The following is a 16,097-nucleotide window of genomic DNA, read 5'->3' on the forward strand; positions in this document are numbered from 1 at the left end:
TTTTTTCTTGTTCAGTCTTTTGCATGTTATTGACAAGATAATGGAAACTCCCCACAAGTGGAATGACATGAGTAAGGTACATGTTATTGGCCTTAATGGTTGCTTTCCGTATCTATAGTTAGCAGGTTGCTAAAATTTTGAATATTTTATAAATGAGTTCGCAAGTTGACATTATTAATGTGTTGTGGTGTCATTGCCCTTGGTATGGCACTTCCAAGGCCTTCAATAGTTGGAAGACTGCTTTTGCTTCTTAAATATGTTAGTGAGGCTACAGAGACTTCCAATTCAAAAAAGGCTGAAAAGAAATCTAGCTATAATGTGGGAATCTCTAGTTAAACCAAAGGTAGATAATTTTGATTTTGTATGTAGTCATTATCTTTGCATTTTGGTATTGGAATTTGAAATAACATTGAACCATGAAATCTTTAATTTATGCTTTCCAGATTACTAAAATAAAGTCTCTTGAGTGGTAGGAATTATGCTACTGCTGCTATATAACAAGATTTTGGTGGCGGGAACTATATTAACTCGGTTATATCATAATTACATTTAGTGGGGGGAACCTACAACCTTTGTTTGCGCCACCTACTGTGACGATTGTAGTGGCCAGCTTTAATTGCAGTTATATGACATGGTGACAGGAATTTTTGCCTTTCACTGCGGCTGCTGGCCACCACCGTAGACTCCTTGTCTTGTAGTGATAGGAAAACTAGCTATAACCCAAGACATTGTTATAGAGGTCCTGATGAATTTGGGAAGAAAAAAAAAGATGTACTCTAATTTTATTTTCTTTTCTTAAACTTACTTCTAGATGAATCTAGATAAAATAAAAATAAAATAAAAAAGTTGTGATCTAATTTCATTTCTTTTACTTAAATGTTATAAGTTTATGTTTGATTAAAAAAATAAAATGAATAAATTACCTTTTTATATTAGCTCAAACTCATTTCAATTAATTTAATTATTTTATATACAAATAAATAAATTTCTAATTTATTTTAAATTATATTACATTTTTTTATATTTTCGATAGCATAATAAAACATGCTAAAATTACTTTTTCTTTTTCTTTTTTCTTTCCTTATACTTCCAGTGGTGCAACCAAAGAAAGAAATCTTTGGAGCATTAAATATTGCAATGACATCGACCATGATGATGAATTATGGTACCGCAAGCGATTGCCAAACCAAAAAATTATTGGTACTTTGGCAGCCCAGTAATTTTGGCATCGGCCCATAATCACAAGATTTTACAAAGCAGATGAGTGACAAACATAATACAAAAATTATTCATCTCAAACATATTCTTGAGCACCCGACCAAACTATTCAACTAAATCTCTGAAATTTGATACAAAAGTAACAAAACAAAGGTTCTATAAGATCAATGAAGGATCCAAAGAAATAAAACCGGTAGTATCAGATCACAAGTAAGGTCAGTGAGCAGAGTTTGTAGTGGCTGTCTTCTTGAAATCAATTTTGTCAACCTTCACTTCACCATCAATGAGTTCGTATACATAAACCACAACCCGCAAGCCATCAATGTCCATGAGGACAAAGCTTGGATTTACATCATAGGTGATACTGCTGTAGGCACCAGTGGCAGAACCAGGGTTTATAACGACACCACCCTCATGTTTGTAGGCCTTGAACTGATGGGTGTGTCCAGTCACTAGGATGTCCACATCCAACTGCCTTTGTAGCATTGCCAGCGAATCCAAGTCTCCCCATGGAATAACCTTCAGATTGTTTAAAAAGAAAAAATTAATGTCTAATGCCAGATAAATGTATCAAAATTGAAGAAGAGAACTAAGGATCTTTTACTATCACAATCATCACCAACGAACAATGCCTTCTTGCCAGCAGTTGAACTGACTGAATAGTCTTGATGAAGTCAAGTGACACTTGAATCCAGCTAATAACATGAAAATTTGACAGGGAATTCACCCAATCGATTCCCCAACTTACTAGCCTGGAGAATGGTTTTAAACAATTAGTAGGGAGTCCTAACTGAACCAAGGTCCTAACTCTCTAACCACCACACCCAGAATGGCTGAAAATACCAAAACCACTTCTTCACTTGCAAACAGATAGGATACTGCACAGGCATGGAAGTGAGGTTTCAACCTAAGGGACATAAGTAGCACAGATCGTCATGATGATATCCATATCCTTCACCTGAATAAGCCTAGCTGCATACAACATGGCATCACATATGGATATGGGTAAGGGATATGTTGAAACAAATAAATTTGTTTCCCATAATTTCTAACGTACTTTTGTCATCTTGGGATCATGTCTTGGACACGTGTCTAAATTAACATTAATATTTGAAATTCTTAAAACTAGTACTCTCATAATACTGGAGTTATGAGACTTCATCTGCAATACTGTCATGTTTTAGGTGTAACATATACTATCATGCTTTAAGCATGAAATTGATTTATTATGGTTGAGTGTTTCTTTAGGGGATAGCCATAATACATGTGTACAATGATAAAACCTGGCTTTTATTTTTCCTTTTTATAAGCTTCGTACACAAGTCCAAGTCCAAGTCCAAATTACCAAAGATCACACCTAGCTTTCATACTAGGTCAATGTACTGTAAATGGCACATCACCAGTTCAATCCTACACAAGTCAAACATGGTAAAAGAAAAACAATGCATCTTGCACATGTGGAAAGATTGGAATCCAATTCATCAAATTATTATGTAACACATTTATTTGCAATCCTTAAAAATCAAGCCACATGTCAGAACAGACAGAGGAAAACCAGACAGACCTGATGACCATGGCATACTCCAAGCTTAAATTGACCGATTGTAAGTGTCTTGGTCTCCAGGTAACGTGAATCTTCATCATATTCACCTCGGGTGACATGCATGTCCGGACAAAGACTCTTCAAATAATCATGAACTTCCTGCTCACAGGAGACTATAAGAATATTTCTAACTGGATAGTAATGCATCAAATTTTAAAGAGGAAATAATTGCCAGAAAATTAATAGGATTTCCACATTTCTACCACGGTTCACTAACATACATCAATCATAAAACGCTATCCCAGGAAATACTTGCCAGAAAATTAATAGGATTTCCACATTTCTACCACGGTTCATTAAAATACATCAATCATAAAATGCTAAGATTTAAGAACAAATAATGCTATCCCACAAATGTCAAATTTCTCACAGCACAAATACAAATCAACAGAATTTTACCAGGGGAGGGATTCTCTCAATCTGACTTGAAAACATGAGTGAAAGAATCTTTGGATGACAGAACAGAAACAGGCAGAAAAAAATAGCATAAAGAGTAATAAGATGAACCCATCAAAGCAAAATGGGATTGAAAATTATATGTATTATCATAGGAATAAAGTCAATCCCTGCATGAAAGACAAAAATCTAAAACAGTGGCACAACCAAAATATGCGTATTAAATTTGAGAAATGGTATCAGACATCTACATAAATGAAAATAGTTGAAGTCAGCAACCTGCCCTAGAAGTGGATGATTATTAATAGGAAAATCTGAATGCCAAAACCATCATAATAGTGGAATATAACCATGCAACACACAACATGCTTTCCATTGAAAGAGCATGATGGAAATATCATATGGGATAACACAATTTAAACCACTGGTTTGTTTTTTCTACAGGCAAAGAATTTGATGGTCATAATCAAATTACCAGACTTATACACAACTCAAACAGCTAGAAGCCAAACGACAAAGAAAACAAAATCTACAAAAACTGTGGAAAAAGAAAAGGAACGAGAGATAAAGATAGTCTATTTACTTTGATGCAAAGATTGCCGGTGCATATGATGTGCTGGATCTTGCCAGGAACAAGCATGGACTTGAATTTTGGAGGCAGATCAGGTGCTCTGTGAGGGATGTGAAGATCCCCTAAAGCTAACACCAACACCATTTTCTTTAGGTCTTTCCACAAACACTCTCTCCTTCAATTTTCAAGCATCATCAAAATCTGCAGTACAACAATAAATTTAACACTCCTCATTGATGGAAAACAACAAATGTAAAGTCCTTCTTGCCCAAATCATAAAAACCACTAAACAAACAAACCTTAACTTTCACCCATTATCTATGTACAATACATATAAAAGTATAAAGACTTTGAAGACTTTTTCCTTCTCAAAATATCCCTATTATATCACTTATTTCCCTTCATATCCACAGCTTCATTGTTTGTAACAATTATAATAAATTCAACTTTTTATTATTTATTGGTTATCATTGATAAAATTAAATTTATTATACTTCTTTTACACTTTAAATTTATTCCTTCTTTTTAAGATAAAAGCTTACTTTTTAGTTGTTCTTCTTTTCTCTTTTAGAGGCTTCCATTTACATTGGGATTCATTAACTGCATGGTGGGTTCCATTTATGGTCCCATGGTAAAATTAATGAACATCAATTCAAACCAAATCTTATTTTATAATTATAAAAGATAATGTTCCCAGACAGTTAATTCTACAAAATGAAATCCTAGTCTTCAAGATTCAGCAATAACATTGACAAGTAGAAGCATTCAAAGAGAAACCCTGGAACTTTGTTTCCTTTCCAAGAGAGCAATAAAAAGAGAAACCTCATGTCAGAGGCTTCCATTTACATTGGGATTCATTAACCGCATGGTGGGTACCATTTATGTTTCCATGGTAAAATTGGAGAACATCAATTCAAACCAAATCTTATTTTATAATTATAAAAGATAATGTTCCCAGATAGTTAATTCTACAAAATGAAATCCTAGTCTTCAAGATCCAGCAATAACATTGACAAGTAGAAGCATTCAAAAAGAAAAACCCTGGCCCTTTGTTTCGTTTCCAAGAGAACAATAAAAAGAAAAACCTCAGGTCAACTAATCCATACCGTCGTGTGAATTTTAAGTAAAGTGCCATTTTTCTGTATTCCTGTTTCCTTGGTGGTGAAAATTTCACAATTCAAAATTTTAATTCTTTTTCTCATATTTTCTCTGCACTTGAACTTAATCTACTTTTATATTAAGAAACATACCCACATAGCAAAGACCATCAACCTAACAAAAATTTCATTCTGAACTGTAATCCAAACTTGCAATAGTTACACGGCTGTTCAAAGAGAAACCTAGAATTCAAGATTTCCAGCAATAGCATTCCCAAGTCCTAAAAGTGAAATTCCAGGCCCCTGTGTGGTTATGAAGAAAATGAAGAAAAATAAAAGAAAACCAAACGATGTTACCTCTCTCCCTTTCTTTGTTGGAAAAAAAAAATTCCAAAACAAAAAATAAAAATAAAAAAAAAATAAAAGAAGAGAAAAAAACTCGGATCAACTAAGCCAAAGAATGAAATGAGTTTTAGGTTAAGTTCAATTTTTCTGTATTGTCAAGCCCTAGATGGTGAAAATTTCCGATCAAAATTTTCTTTCATTTTCTCAGAATCCAAACCTAGAAATCGATTGATTTAATTGGGAATAGAGATTGGAGCAGTACCTTTGAACTCAGAGATCGACCGACACGCAAAGTTTGGAGAAGAAACGGTTGAATGCCCTTTTGTAATAGAGATTCGGGGCTTCCTGTGCTGCAAGAACTTTAAAGTTGTGTAGCCGCGAGTAGCATCAGTAGTCTGGTGATAATGGGCTCAGCCTGGCCCGGCCCAAGTTTTTTAACCATTGGACTGATGTTTTAAGCGTCCGAATCAAAAAGCTGCAACTCGGGTGTTTTGATTCTTTTTTATTCCAACGAAACCCAACTCAAGCAATCAAAGAATTAAAATTAATTCTTCTATTTTCATTTTTGTAAAAAAAAAAAAATATATATATATATATATAAATTTAATTTATATAATATCAATCAAATTTAATTCTAATTTTATTAAAAATAAAAATAGTTTCCTAATTACAAATAAATTAAAGAATAAATTGTTTTTTGGATATTAACCTCTTCATAAAGTCATAATTGGTTTTTATTTTAAAAAATAGTTAATAATAATTTTAAAAATAATATTTAATGATATTTTATTTCTAATGGATTTATAAACAAGCAAAGTTTTTAATTCTTTTAATATGTATATAATTCAATTTTTTCATAACGCATACACTACCATAAAAAATATTTTAGACTAGTTATGATTCAGTTTACAATCAATTAGTTTTTAGAACTTTAAATTATCTTCAAAAAATAATAGATTTATTTAAAAATTTAAAATATTAATTTTTCTTTTGATTTGATCCTTAAGGAAATTCAAAAGAAATATAATTGTATACTAAAGGAAAATAATAGAATCATGACCCGTGCTAGACCAATTTTGATTGAATATTTAAACTGATTGAGTCTATTTTTAAGTTTCAATTATTTTTAAAAAATAATAAATTTAATATATTAAATTTAACTTGATTTAAGTTTATTTGTCTAATAGGCATATTCAAACGATGGTATTTATGCATATAATGGTAATTATGTATATAAAGAAAAAAAATATAAAGTCGTTTAATACATAAACTTTTAATAGTATTTAATAATTTTAAAATTTTAATATACTTTTTAATAAACTTGGTATATTAAGTATTACTTAATTTACAGCGTATTTGTCAAGGGAGAAAATTGAAAAAATATAATTAAAAAATTAAAATTCAAAATAGAAATAATAAAGTCTTTGAACTAGTTTTTGTTAATAAATTTGTGATATTAATGAGATTAATATTTAAATTTTAAATCATTTTAAAAATCACTCAACTTGTTAAAAAATCTAATACATTTAGTGTTATTTGATTTTGAATTTATTTTCTCAATGCATTTTTTTAAAAAAGTATAGTTATGTATGAGGAAAAAACTAATAAAGTTATTAAAAATGAGTTTTGATTTGTAATTTGTTAATATTAATTAGATAGGTTTTGAGTTCCATGATTCTTCTAACATTAATAATAATTTAATTTTTAAATTTTAAATAATTTTAAAAATCTATAAATTCTATGTGGCAAATGTTATTTGATTTGAAATCAATTTGTCAAGGAAAAAAAATAGAAAAGTTAAAGGAAATTAAAAAATACGTATAATTCAAAGGTACATCATATTATATTTAGTTCTATTTTATTTATTTATTTATCTTTTTTAAAAATATTTTTTACTTTTTCCGTGTTTTTCTTTTGCTTTTGTTTATGTTTGGTTCCCAAAAAATTTGAAGGAAAATGAAAGGGAAAGAAAATACAAAGGAAAAGTAGAAGGAAAGAAAAAGTGAAGAAAAATAAAAAAATAAATTAAAAGTTGATAAATTATTATTTTTGTTACTTCAAACTTATTTTATTTATTTTAACTCATCTATATAAAGATTAAATAATTTAAAAATATATAAGTTTTTAATTAGTTTTAATTATATTTGATTTTTTTTTATATTTTTCATAGGATAACCAAACATGAAAAAATCATTTTCCTTTACATTTTTTTTCTTTCCTTAGTATTTTCCAGGAACCAAACATAACCTAAGGCTATGTTTTGGTTCTCATAAAATTTGAGGGAAAATGCAAGGGAAAGAAAATATAAAGGAAAAATAGAAGAAAAGAAAAAATGAAGGAAAATAAAAAATGGATTAAAATTTGATAAGTTATTTTTATTTTTTACTTCAAATTCATTTTATTTATTTTAACTCATTAATATAAATATTAAATAATTTTAAAATACATAAGTTTTTAATTAGTTTTAATTATATTTGATTTTCTTTTATATTTTTCATAGGACAACCAAACATGAAAAAATCATTTTCCTTTGTATTTTTTTTCTTTCCTTAGTATTTTCCAGGAACCAAACATAATCTAAATGTTTTTAAATCTCACCGACAAGTTCCGCCCGTTTGATATTATTAACCGAGGAAGAAATCAGGCTTTGACAGTTTCATGGGCCTGGGTTTCACAATGGACCAGATAGGCCCGGTTATGTTGTATGGCACGGGATCCAGACATGGCCAAGGCCTGCAAGTGGACCAAACCAATTATTTATTTGTTCCTTTTTCTTTTTCTTTGTTAGTTTTCTTTTTGTACAATGTAGACCAGATTTATTGTTTGTTATGTTTAAGAGAGTAAAAATTTGATAGCAGCTTTTTTGGCATTTGGGTTGTATTGTAAGTAGGCAAGGAGCATCTGGGCCATGAAGGGGCGGATTCAGCTTGGCCCATGTTGGAGTCATCACTTTTGTTACAACTCACAAGGCATTTACTCTGATTCTTGTACCTTCCCAACCCTGAGATTTTGTTGATAGATATCATATGATTTTGCAATTATAAACTTCAATTCTGCAGATTTAAAGCTTGGGAGTGAAAAGGGGCTATAGCAAATAAGTAACTTGAATCATAGACGTTAAAAAATCATTTGTTTAACAGCCATCAGTATCAGCAATGGGACATGTTAATTAATATTTTCCATGTGGTTATATCACATGGTGTCAAACAACTCTCATTGCTCATGCTCTTATTCCCTCTGCATGGCCTATCAGGCTGCCACTGTGGATGGTGGAAATCTTATCATTAATCTAAGTTATCAAAATCCCTAAGTAGCACTATTACGTCCTTAATTTCCATATACTAAGGATCTTCTCCAATACTTGGGAAGTATCGTTGCATGTGTTTTCTTGTCCTAAACAAGGTAGCTACATTGTTAGCTTCACCTAAGAACTAGGCGTAAACATTATCATCAACTTTGTAACCCCACTCTTAAATATTCATTCATTTATATGGCAATTTGTCAGCTTCCATCCATATTTGATTCTTGGGGCTTATCTTGTCATGAAACTTTACGAGTTGGGGCAATGGGAAATTGTCTTAAGAAGAAGAAACTTGAAGATCCCAACAGAGATGATGCTCGACCACCAACTGGTTTGCCTTCAATTCATGTTGCTTTGTTTTCATTTTTCTAATTTCACTCGAAGCTACATACTTAGATTTGTGATTTCACTGTTTCAAAGGGGTCCGAATTTCACTGCAGCAGAAAAATTCTGTACCAATCCAAGGGAGGAATTCAGAGGCTCCTATGACAGTTCAAGGGAGGAATTACACTTCAATTCAAAAAAGGAATCCAACGAGAAGTATGTGGTTTCTTCAATAGTATAGTTTTTCCTTCTCCATTGTGGGCTTTCTGAGTTGTATGTGGATTTTGTATTTTTTGGTGCAGAAAGGCGTCCTCGAGGCAAGAAACATGGTCCAAATACTCAAAGAGATCGGTCATTAGCAAGGGCTATCAAGAAAGAAGAAGTTCTTCATGCTTACAGGCCTACGCAATTCAGCTACAATGTGTTGCACGCTGCCACTAATAAATTCAGTAACAAAAATTTGATTGGAAGAGGTGGTTTTGGTGATGTTTTTAAAGGATGGATCCATTCATGCGCAAAGACTCCAGCAAAACCAAATGATGGGCAAGCAATCGCTGTCAAGAGGCTCAGAAACAAGCAACCACAAGGCCATGAGGCATGGCAGAATGAACTGAACTTTTTGACCAAAATAAGTCATCAAAATCTAGTCAAGCTGATCGGATATTGTTGTGAGTGTGAACATAAGATTTTAGTATATGAGTATATGCCCAAGGGAAGCTTGGATGCTCATCTCTCCAAAGGTAAAAACTAAGCAACCAAAGCACTCCATATAGTCTGAGAGAGAACAATTTAGCATCTCTAGGTTGCCTGGATTTTGGACAATATACAATGCATTAACACAAATGAAATTGGCATAAACAGAGAGGGATACAGAGCTAACCTGGGGGAGAAGAATCAAAATAGCAGTTGGGGTAGCCAGGGGTTTAGATCATCTTCACACTGTTCCGAGGCCAATCATTCATCGGGATCTAAAGACCTCCAATGTCCTGCTTGATGCTGTGAGTTTCAGTCATTGATGCTCCTTGCAGTTGGCATCTTATTAACATATTATGCTTACAATGTTCCTACATCCTCACTGCACCCAAGTGCCCATCATTCTGTAGCTATCAACAGTAATAAAAGTGTAATATTGCAGGACTTCAACCCCAAGCTTTCAGACTTCGGACTTGCTAAATATGGTCCTCATGATCATGAAACCCACGTCTCCACAAGGGTACTCGGCACCAAAGGATATGTCGCTCCTGAATACATTGGAACAGGTACTTTCAATTCATATTCCGGTCTTCTTTATTGGGCCCATGAGCTGTAGCGTGTAGGAGATTACTACATGCTTATTAGATGCCTCCCAGATCAATAAGATCTATGTCCAGGAACCAATTGTACAGTAAACCATTAAGTTGCATCTTCATATTTGCTAAAAATAAGACAGCTTTGCCTCCCCATCAACTAATATTTATTTATCAAGAAAGCTACTCAGCTCTACACAGATTACAGAGAGTGATATCCCTCCACTCCCCGTCCTACAGGGCATCTCACATTGAAATCCGACGTGTACAGCTTTGGAGTAGTGCTACTAGAGATCTTATCCGGCTCTTCTGCAGTGGATAGATTCTCAAATGGAATGTTAGAGAATCTGGCTGATCATGCTAAACCATATCTGAGCAATAAGCTGCGACTGCCTCATGTTATTGACAAAAGACTTGGGAGCAATTTCAGCATGGAAGAAGCTCAAGAGTTGGCTGAGATAATCCTTCAATGTCTAAATTCAGATGCCAATAGTCGGCCGACCATGACCGAGGTCTTGTCTTCCCTGGAGCAACTAGAGCAACACAGGGACAGCAGCAAACATAACTTACGCGGACTTGCTGCACCCCAGAAGGTCCTCCCACTTAACTTCCACAGAGACATCAAGGAAAATCCTGTGAGCTAATTTTTTCCTTGCTGTCATGTCCACAACAGAAAAGTATGACTGAAGTTTAACTCCCTGTAATTCAGATGCATTCCAAATGCTTTTGTTCCAATTAACAAGGAGCTGAAAATAAAAGCTATATTACATGCCAGGCAAATCTGTAAAATATACCTGTCTTTTCATGACTAAATCAAGGACATAACTTTCTTTCCGAAGGTGTTGATATCTGCTCTATTGATACAATAAATAAAACTAGCTAATTACTACCCAAAAAAACTAGCATATTTTCACAAAACAGAGGATGAATCACGTGTTTATGGCACAACATTCTGGAAAAATACATGCTCATTACATTCCAATATAAACAACCTATGGATGCAAAGGAGTATAATACCCAACAGAATCAAATGTTCCTCCATTCAACGTACACGAGGGGATTGTCTGTAGGATGGCAATGGGGATGCCCGTGGCGTCAGATTCAGTGGAGAATGCTGTTGTCTCAATGGGGACTTCTGGACAGGAATGGAAACTGTATGCTGTTCTGACTGGATGTGTTTTGCTGCATTTTTTGGGGATTGGATCTGTTCCAGTGTTGCTAAAACCTCCGACATTCGTGGCCTGACTTTAGCTTCAGTGTTAAGGCACTGTAAGGCAAGGGTAGCAGCCATGAAGGCTCCTTTCTGGGGGTACTGGCCCTCCAACTTGGTGTCCATAATTCGGAACAATCTCCTTTTGTCACCCAAATATGGTTTGGCCCAGTCTACCAGGTTCTGCTCTACACCAATTTTTGTTTTATCGACAGCACGACGTCCAGACAATAGTTCTAACAACACAACCCCAAAGCTGTAAACATCACTCTTTGCTGTCAGCCGACCTGTTGAAGGGTGGAACCATTAGTACTGCAACTTTAAGATTGGAGACATATGAAGTGGATTCCATCCATTGAAAGCATAATACAGATGTGATGAACGACCACATGAAATCTGACTATTCATACTACCATAATATCCGGATTTATGAACAAAGGCCTTGCATATTAAAAGATCAAGGACTCGATAAAAATTGGTTTTCATCTCAGATATCATGGTATAATTTCATAATGTAACTACCAGTAGTTTCAAAGAAAAACTCCAGGAAAAAGAAAAGTAGAGAGATCAAAGTGTTAAAAATCATAAAAACATAATGATTTTAAGCAATAAAATCTCGGAAGTCAGTCTCCTCTTCTTGAATAACCCCCTTGTCTCACTCATGTTTCTTGCATAAGGGTAAAATTCAAATTATTCCCATATTAGAAAGAGTGCACACACGTGTGCATGAATATCAATAGAATTATATATACAACAAAACAAACTTTATCGATTTAGCAACAAAGAAACAAAGCATTTCAGAAACCTCAGTTTTAGCATAAGATTAATTATATTTGACATGCAAAATCAAACAATCTAAAGATCTGATCTGAAATAATTAAGAATTCATAAACATATTCAGAAAATAACAAGGTAAGCCACAATAATTCTCAGCAAAGGGAATAAGTTTACCTGTAGCAACATATTCAGGTGCTGCATAGCCATGTGTACCCATAACTTGAGTGGACACATGAGTCCTGTCACCAGTTGGCCCCGCTTTAGCCAAACCAAAATCTGAAAGCTTTGCATTGAATTCCTGTGTTTCAAAAGCATGATCAATGCCAGAATTTTACTAATATTTAAGGAAATAATATTTTTATATAAACTATTGCCAAAGCAATGAAACAATGAGCTTCTTTTTATTTATCAATACCGCATCTAGTAGGATGTTAGAAGCCTTAAAGTCACGATATATGACTTGAGATTCAGCATCGTGCAGAAAAGAGAGACCTCTTGCAGCACCTATAGCCACTCTGATCCTTACTGCCCAAGAAAGTGGCTGTGGTCCTCCTGCAAAAGAAAACATAGGATCAAAGACCCACCGAAAGTTCTCAAAGCCACACCCAGAAAGTTTTATAACATCCAGATACGCAAGTTTAGTCCTTTAAGAGTTCAGAATTAACTGGTGATAAATAAAGAGACTACTAAGCCATCATCACAATTCCACTTCAACCAAGGTTTTACTCGAGTGCATGTGAGTCATGTGACAAGAGTTTAAACTTATAAGAAGAAACCATCAATTCATATATAATGTTCTTCAAGTTTTTGAGGTTAACTTCAAAATATTATAAATAGCAGTTGAGCATCTGCACTAAAACTTTAGTGACTGGCTGGCTGCATGTAGAGTTACTCATCAAGGGCATAAAATAGGCTTTCGGCTCAGTCTGCAGTTTATCATCCAGTTGTATGTGAAGCAGATGCAGAGGTTGCAATCTATTCAATCCTATTTCGAGATCCAGCTTATGGCCCCAATGGCCCTCTTTTGGATTTTGTTTTATCATTGGTGATGCATCCTGGGAAATTCATAGTAGGAGGGTAACAGAATTACATATCTTTTGCCAGGATAGGAAACATATTACTGATGCTTGTTTTGCCATCTTGCTGATTTAACAGAGTAATCTATCAAGAGCATTTGATGAAGGTCTCTTCTTATTATTGCCAAAGAAAAAGGAAAGAGTGACAAACAGAAATGAGATATAAATAAAACCAATAGAAGTATCTATTATGCAGAATAGACAAGGTCAAATGCCAAGGACTGTACCCAAGCAACATAAACATAGAATATGAAGGGAAAAGGAACAACTACACTTCCCAAAGAATTTTATTGGAATGAGTTACTTACTTCTAAAGAGATGATTCTCCAAGCTCCCTTTAGGCATGAACTCATAGACCAAAAGCCGGTTCTCACCCTCCAAGCAGTACCCAATAAGTTTAACCAAGTTTGGATGATGAAGTTGGCCAAGATAGTTAACTTCTGTCTGCATGTGGTTGGTTAATCAGTAATGTGGCCAAGCAAGAAATTTCAGAAGAAAATAAATCATAATGAAGAAGAAAGCAACATACCAACCACTCCTTGTGGCCTTGAAAACCTTCAGGTTTAAGCTTCTTAACAGCAATAACCATTCCGGATCCAGGCTTTACAGCAGCAAGTGTTTGTTCATCAATCCATCCTTTGAAAACATAACCAAATCCTCCTTCACCGAGTAGACTGTCCGGACGGAAGTTTCTGGTAGCATTCTTTAGGTCATTAAATGAGAAGGCTTTCAAACTTGGAGATGGCAATATTTCACCTTCTGATCTTGGAGTGGGAAAACTTTCAGCAGTACTCCTTTCACTGTAAGATGGGACTGTCAGGGTCGAAGGAGCAGAAGAATTGCTGGTTTTGCTGACAACTTTTGAGGCTCCTGAAGCTTATTCCAGAGGAGAACAGGGTTTAGGTCATTGCAAAGACAACTGTAACAAGAAATTCCTAACATGGTTCAACAGAAGCCAAACTCACATACCAACTAGAGCCTTTCCAATTCTCAGAGAACATTATATATGGCACAAACTTTTGACACCCTAAAATTTTTCTGTTCATATGATTTTTGGAAATGTATAAATTATTCTTGCACACCTCCAATAATATTAAGTCTTTAGCCATCTCCAGAAGTAAGCATGCATCAAACTAAAGGATTCGAAAACAGAATCCCCATTTGCTCTCCAACAATAGCACAGTCCAACCACCATGGTTCACCAAGTGAATTCTTTAGTTCAAGCTTGTTATCCGATATGCCAATCCACTGGTCTTTCCACTTAGCACATTATGAATCATTAAGTTTGATTAACACATTATAGATACTGGTTTGAGTTTTTGTTATTTCTTGCATATAGTCACTGTATTAATTTTTCAGCCTCCATTGTCTTTATATGCAAGCTCAAATAAAAAGAAAAAACAACACTAACGTTAACACTAACAAAATCAATCCAACTTCATGTCTATGAACTCTTCACACGGTGGAAAGAAAAATACTATTTATAAAAGAAAGTCCAACACCAAACTGAAAAAAATTGAAGCAACCCATTTACATAATGCCTTCATTGCAATTTGCACATCAACCAGTGCTCCTCAGATTGGTGCTTAAATTCGAAGTAAATGGTTGTAGATCTATGTTCAACTTAAACCCAAACTCAAAAGCAAAGCACGATTCCAAACATAGGAACCTAAACAGCCAACATCCATAAAGTTAAAAAAGAAGGGCGAGCAAAAAATTAGTAACACCAAAAACAGAGATCCATCAAAAGGGAAAAATCAATCTTTACAAAAATAAGAAAAAATAAAGAAACTGTATAGTACCAAAGGAAAAAACATCAAAGCAAAAAAAAAAATAGAGAATATATAAATAAATGATCCCCTCCTTATTTTAAGCTTAAACATCGACATCCAGATAAGATAACCAGATAAAATCCCAAAAGAGAAACTTTTCCATAAAACGCCCACCGAAATTTGCTTCACAAAAGAAAGAAAACCCATATGATTGCGTGCACATATTTAACCTAAACAAACCAATCCAAAATGAAAAGCCAAAGAAGAAAAAAATACTCGGGCTCAGAATTCTACACCCAATCAAAATTCCAGCAAAGAACAGCATATACCCATCAAACGCCATGAAAATCCCACTCAAGAGCATGCAAAACATGAAAACCAGGGGAAATTTGCATAAAATCAGAAGAAATGAATAACTAAAACAACCAAAAGGATGAATTATGCATGTAGATGAGTAAATATGTTACCAGAAGTGGTATGGGAGCTCTGGGTGCTATCCACTCTGGCCGAAGAATCTAGGCAGTTACCCATTTGGGACTCTCTTTACAGACTTTGTCTGTTATCAGTAGCTATTCATAAGCCATCATCATGATTATTCCCAAAAGACCTCAAATCCCAAACTCTGATAAAGCGGTTCGCAAACAGTATATCTATCAAGGATAAATGGATGGACTACTTTTTCCCTTGAACAATAAGAAGAAGAAAAAATAGAGCTTTGGGGGCCAAAACGAAGGGTATGACTAAGAAGAGGACGCAGGAAGAAGAGCAGAAAACGCAGAGAAGGAACAACCTGCCCCCTATATGCTGCTGTTGTCCAACTCAAGCGCGTGGGGACTCACATCTACTAACGTGTCCCTCACCATCCCACAGTGAGTTGACTCAAATACCCCTTGTCTCTATGTGAAACAAGACTTTTCGTAGTTTGGTCATTGTCAAAACTCAAAAGTTCTTTCAAAATAAATAAAGGATATTTTCTTTTTCTTTTTTTCTTTTTATTTCTTTTTTTTATATTTTCTTTTAAAAAAAAAAAAAAAAAAAAGCTACTTACCTTTTTTTTCACTATTGACTTAAAAAAATGGAAAAAAACAAGACTTTTGTTTTTTTCCTTTGAATTTTCTATT

General features: G+C 34.0%; 3 protein-coding genes across 3 annotated transcripts; 1 reads left to right on the plus strand and 2 right to left on the minus strand.

Annotated features, from left to right (window-relative positions):
• Window positions 1-1,150: 1,150 nt before the first annotated feature.
• On the minus strand, window positions 1,151-5,715 carry LOC100248182 (vacuolar protein sorting-associated protein 29). Its single transcript, XM_002277481.5, has 4 exons — window positions 5,493-5,715; window positions 3,801-3,989; window positions 2,783-2,920; window positions 1,151-1,737 (listed from the first exon to the last, which is right to left on the minus strand). Exons 2-4 carry the CDS (start codon window positions 3,930-3,932, stop codon window positions 1,435-1,437), a joined length of 573 nt encoding a protein of 190 aa, XP_002277517.1. The 5' UTR covers window positions 3,933-3,989; window positions 5,493-5,715; the 3' UTR covers window positions 1,151-1,434.
• A 3,080-nt stretch (window positions 5,716-8,795) lies between these two features.
• Window positions 8,796-10,785, plus strand: LOC109123422 (probable serine/threonine-protein kinase PBL11). The gene is made up of 6 exons (XM_019223147.2): window positions 8,796-8,862; window positions 8,952-9,071; window positions 9,158-9,595; window positions 9,717-9,853; window positions 9,991-10,114; window positions 10,382-10,785. Exons 1-6 carry the CDS (start codon window positions 8,796-8,798, stop codon window positions 10,783-10,785), a joined length of 1,290 nt encoding a protein of 429 aa, XP_019078692.2.
• Window positions 10,786-10,923: 138 nt separating this feature from the next.
• On the minus strand, window positions 10,924-15,804 carry LOC100253317 (probable serine/threonine-protein kinase PBL3). Its single transcript, XM_002277220.4, has 6 exons — window positions 15,444-15,804; window positions 13,734-14,080; window positions 13,513-13,648; window positions 12,544-12,680; window positions 12,303-12,426; window positions 10,924-11,638 (listed from the first exon to the last, which is right to left on the minus strand). The coding sequence occupies exons 1-6, from the start codon at window positions 15,505-15,507 to the stop codon at window positions 11,184-11,186; spliced, it is 1,263 nt and encodes a 420-aa protein (XP_002277256.1). The 5' UTR covers window positions 15,508-15,804; the 3' UTR covers window positions 10,924-11,183.
• Window positions 15,805-16,097: the final 293 nt, after the last annotated feature.

Source organism: Vitis vinifera, chromosome 1 (genome assembly GCF_030704535.1).
Source record: "Vitis vinifera cultivar Pinot Noir 40024 chromosome 1, ASM3070453v1".
NCBI lineage: Eukaryota > Viridiplantae > Streptophyta > Magnoliopsida > Vitales > Vitaceae > Vitis > Vitis vinifera.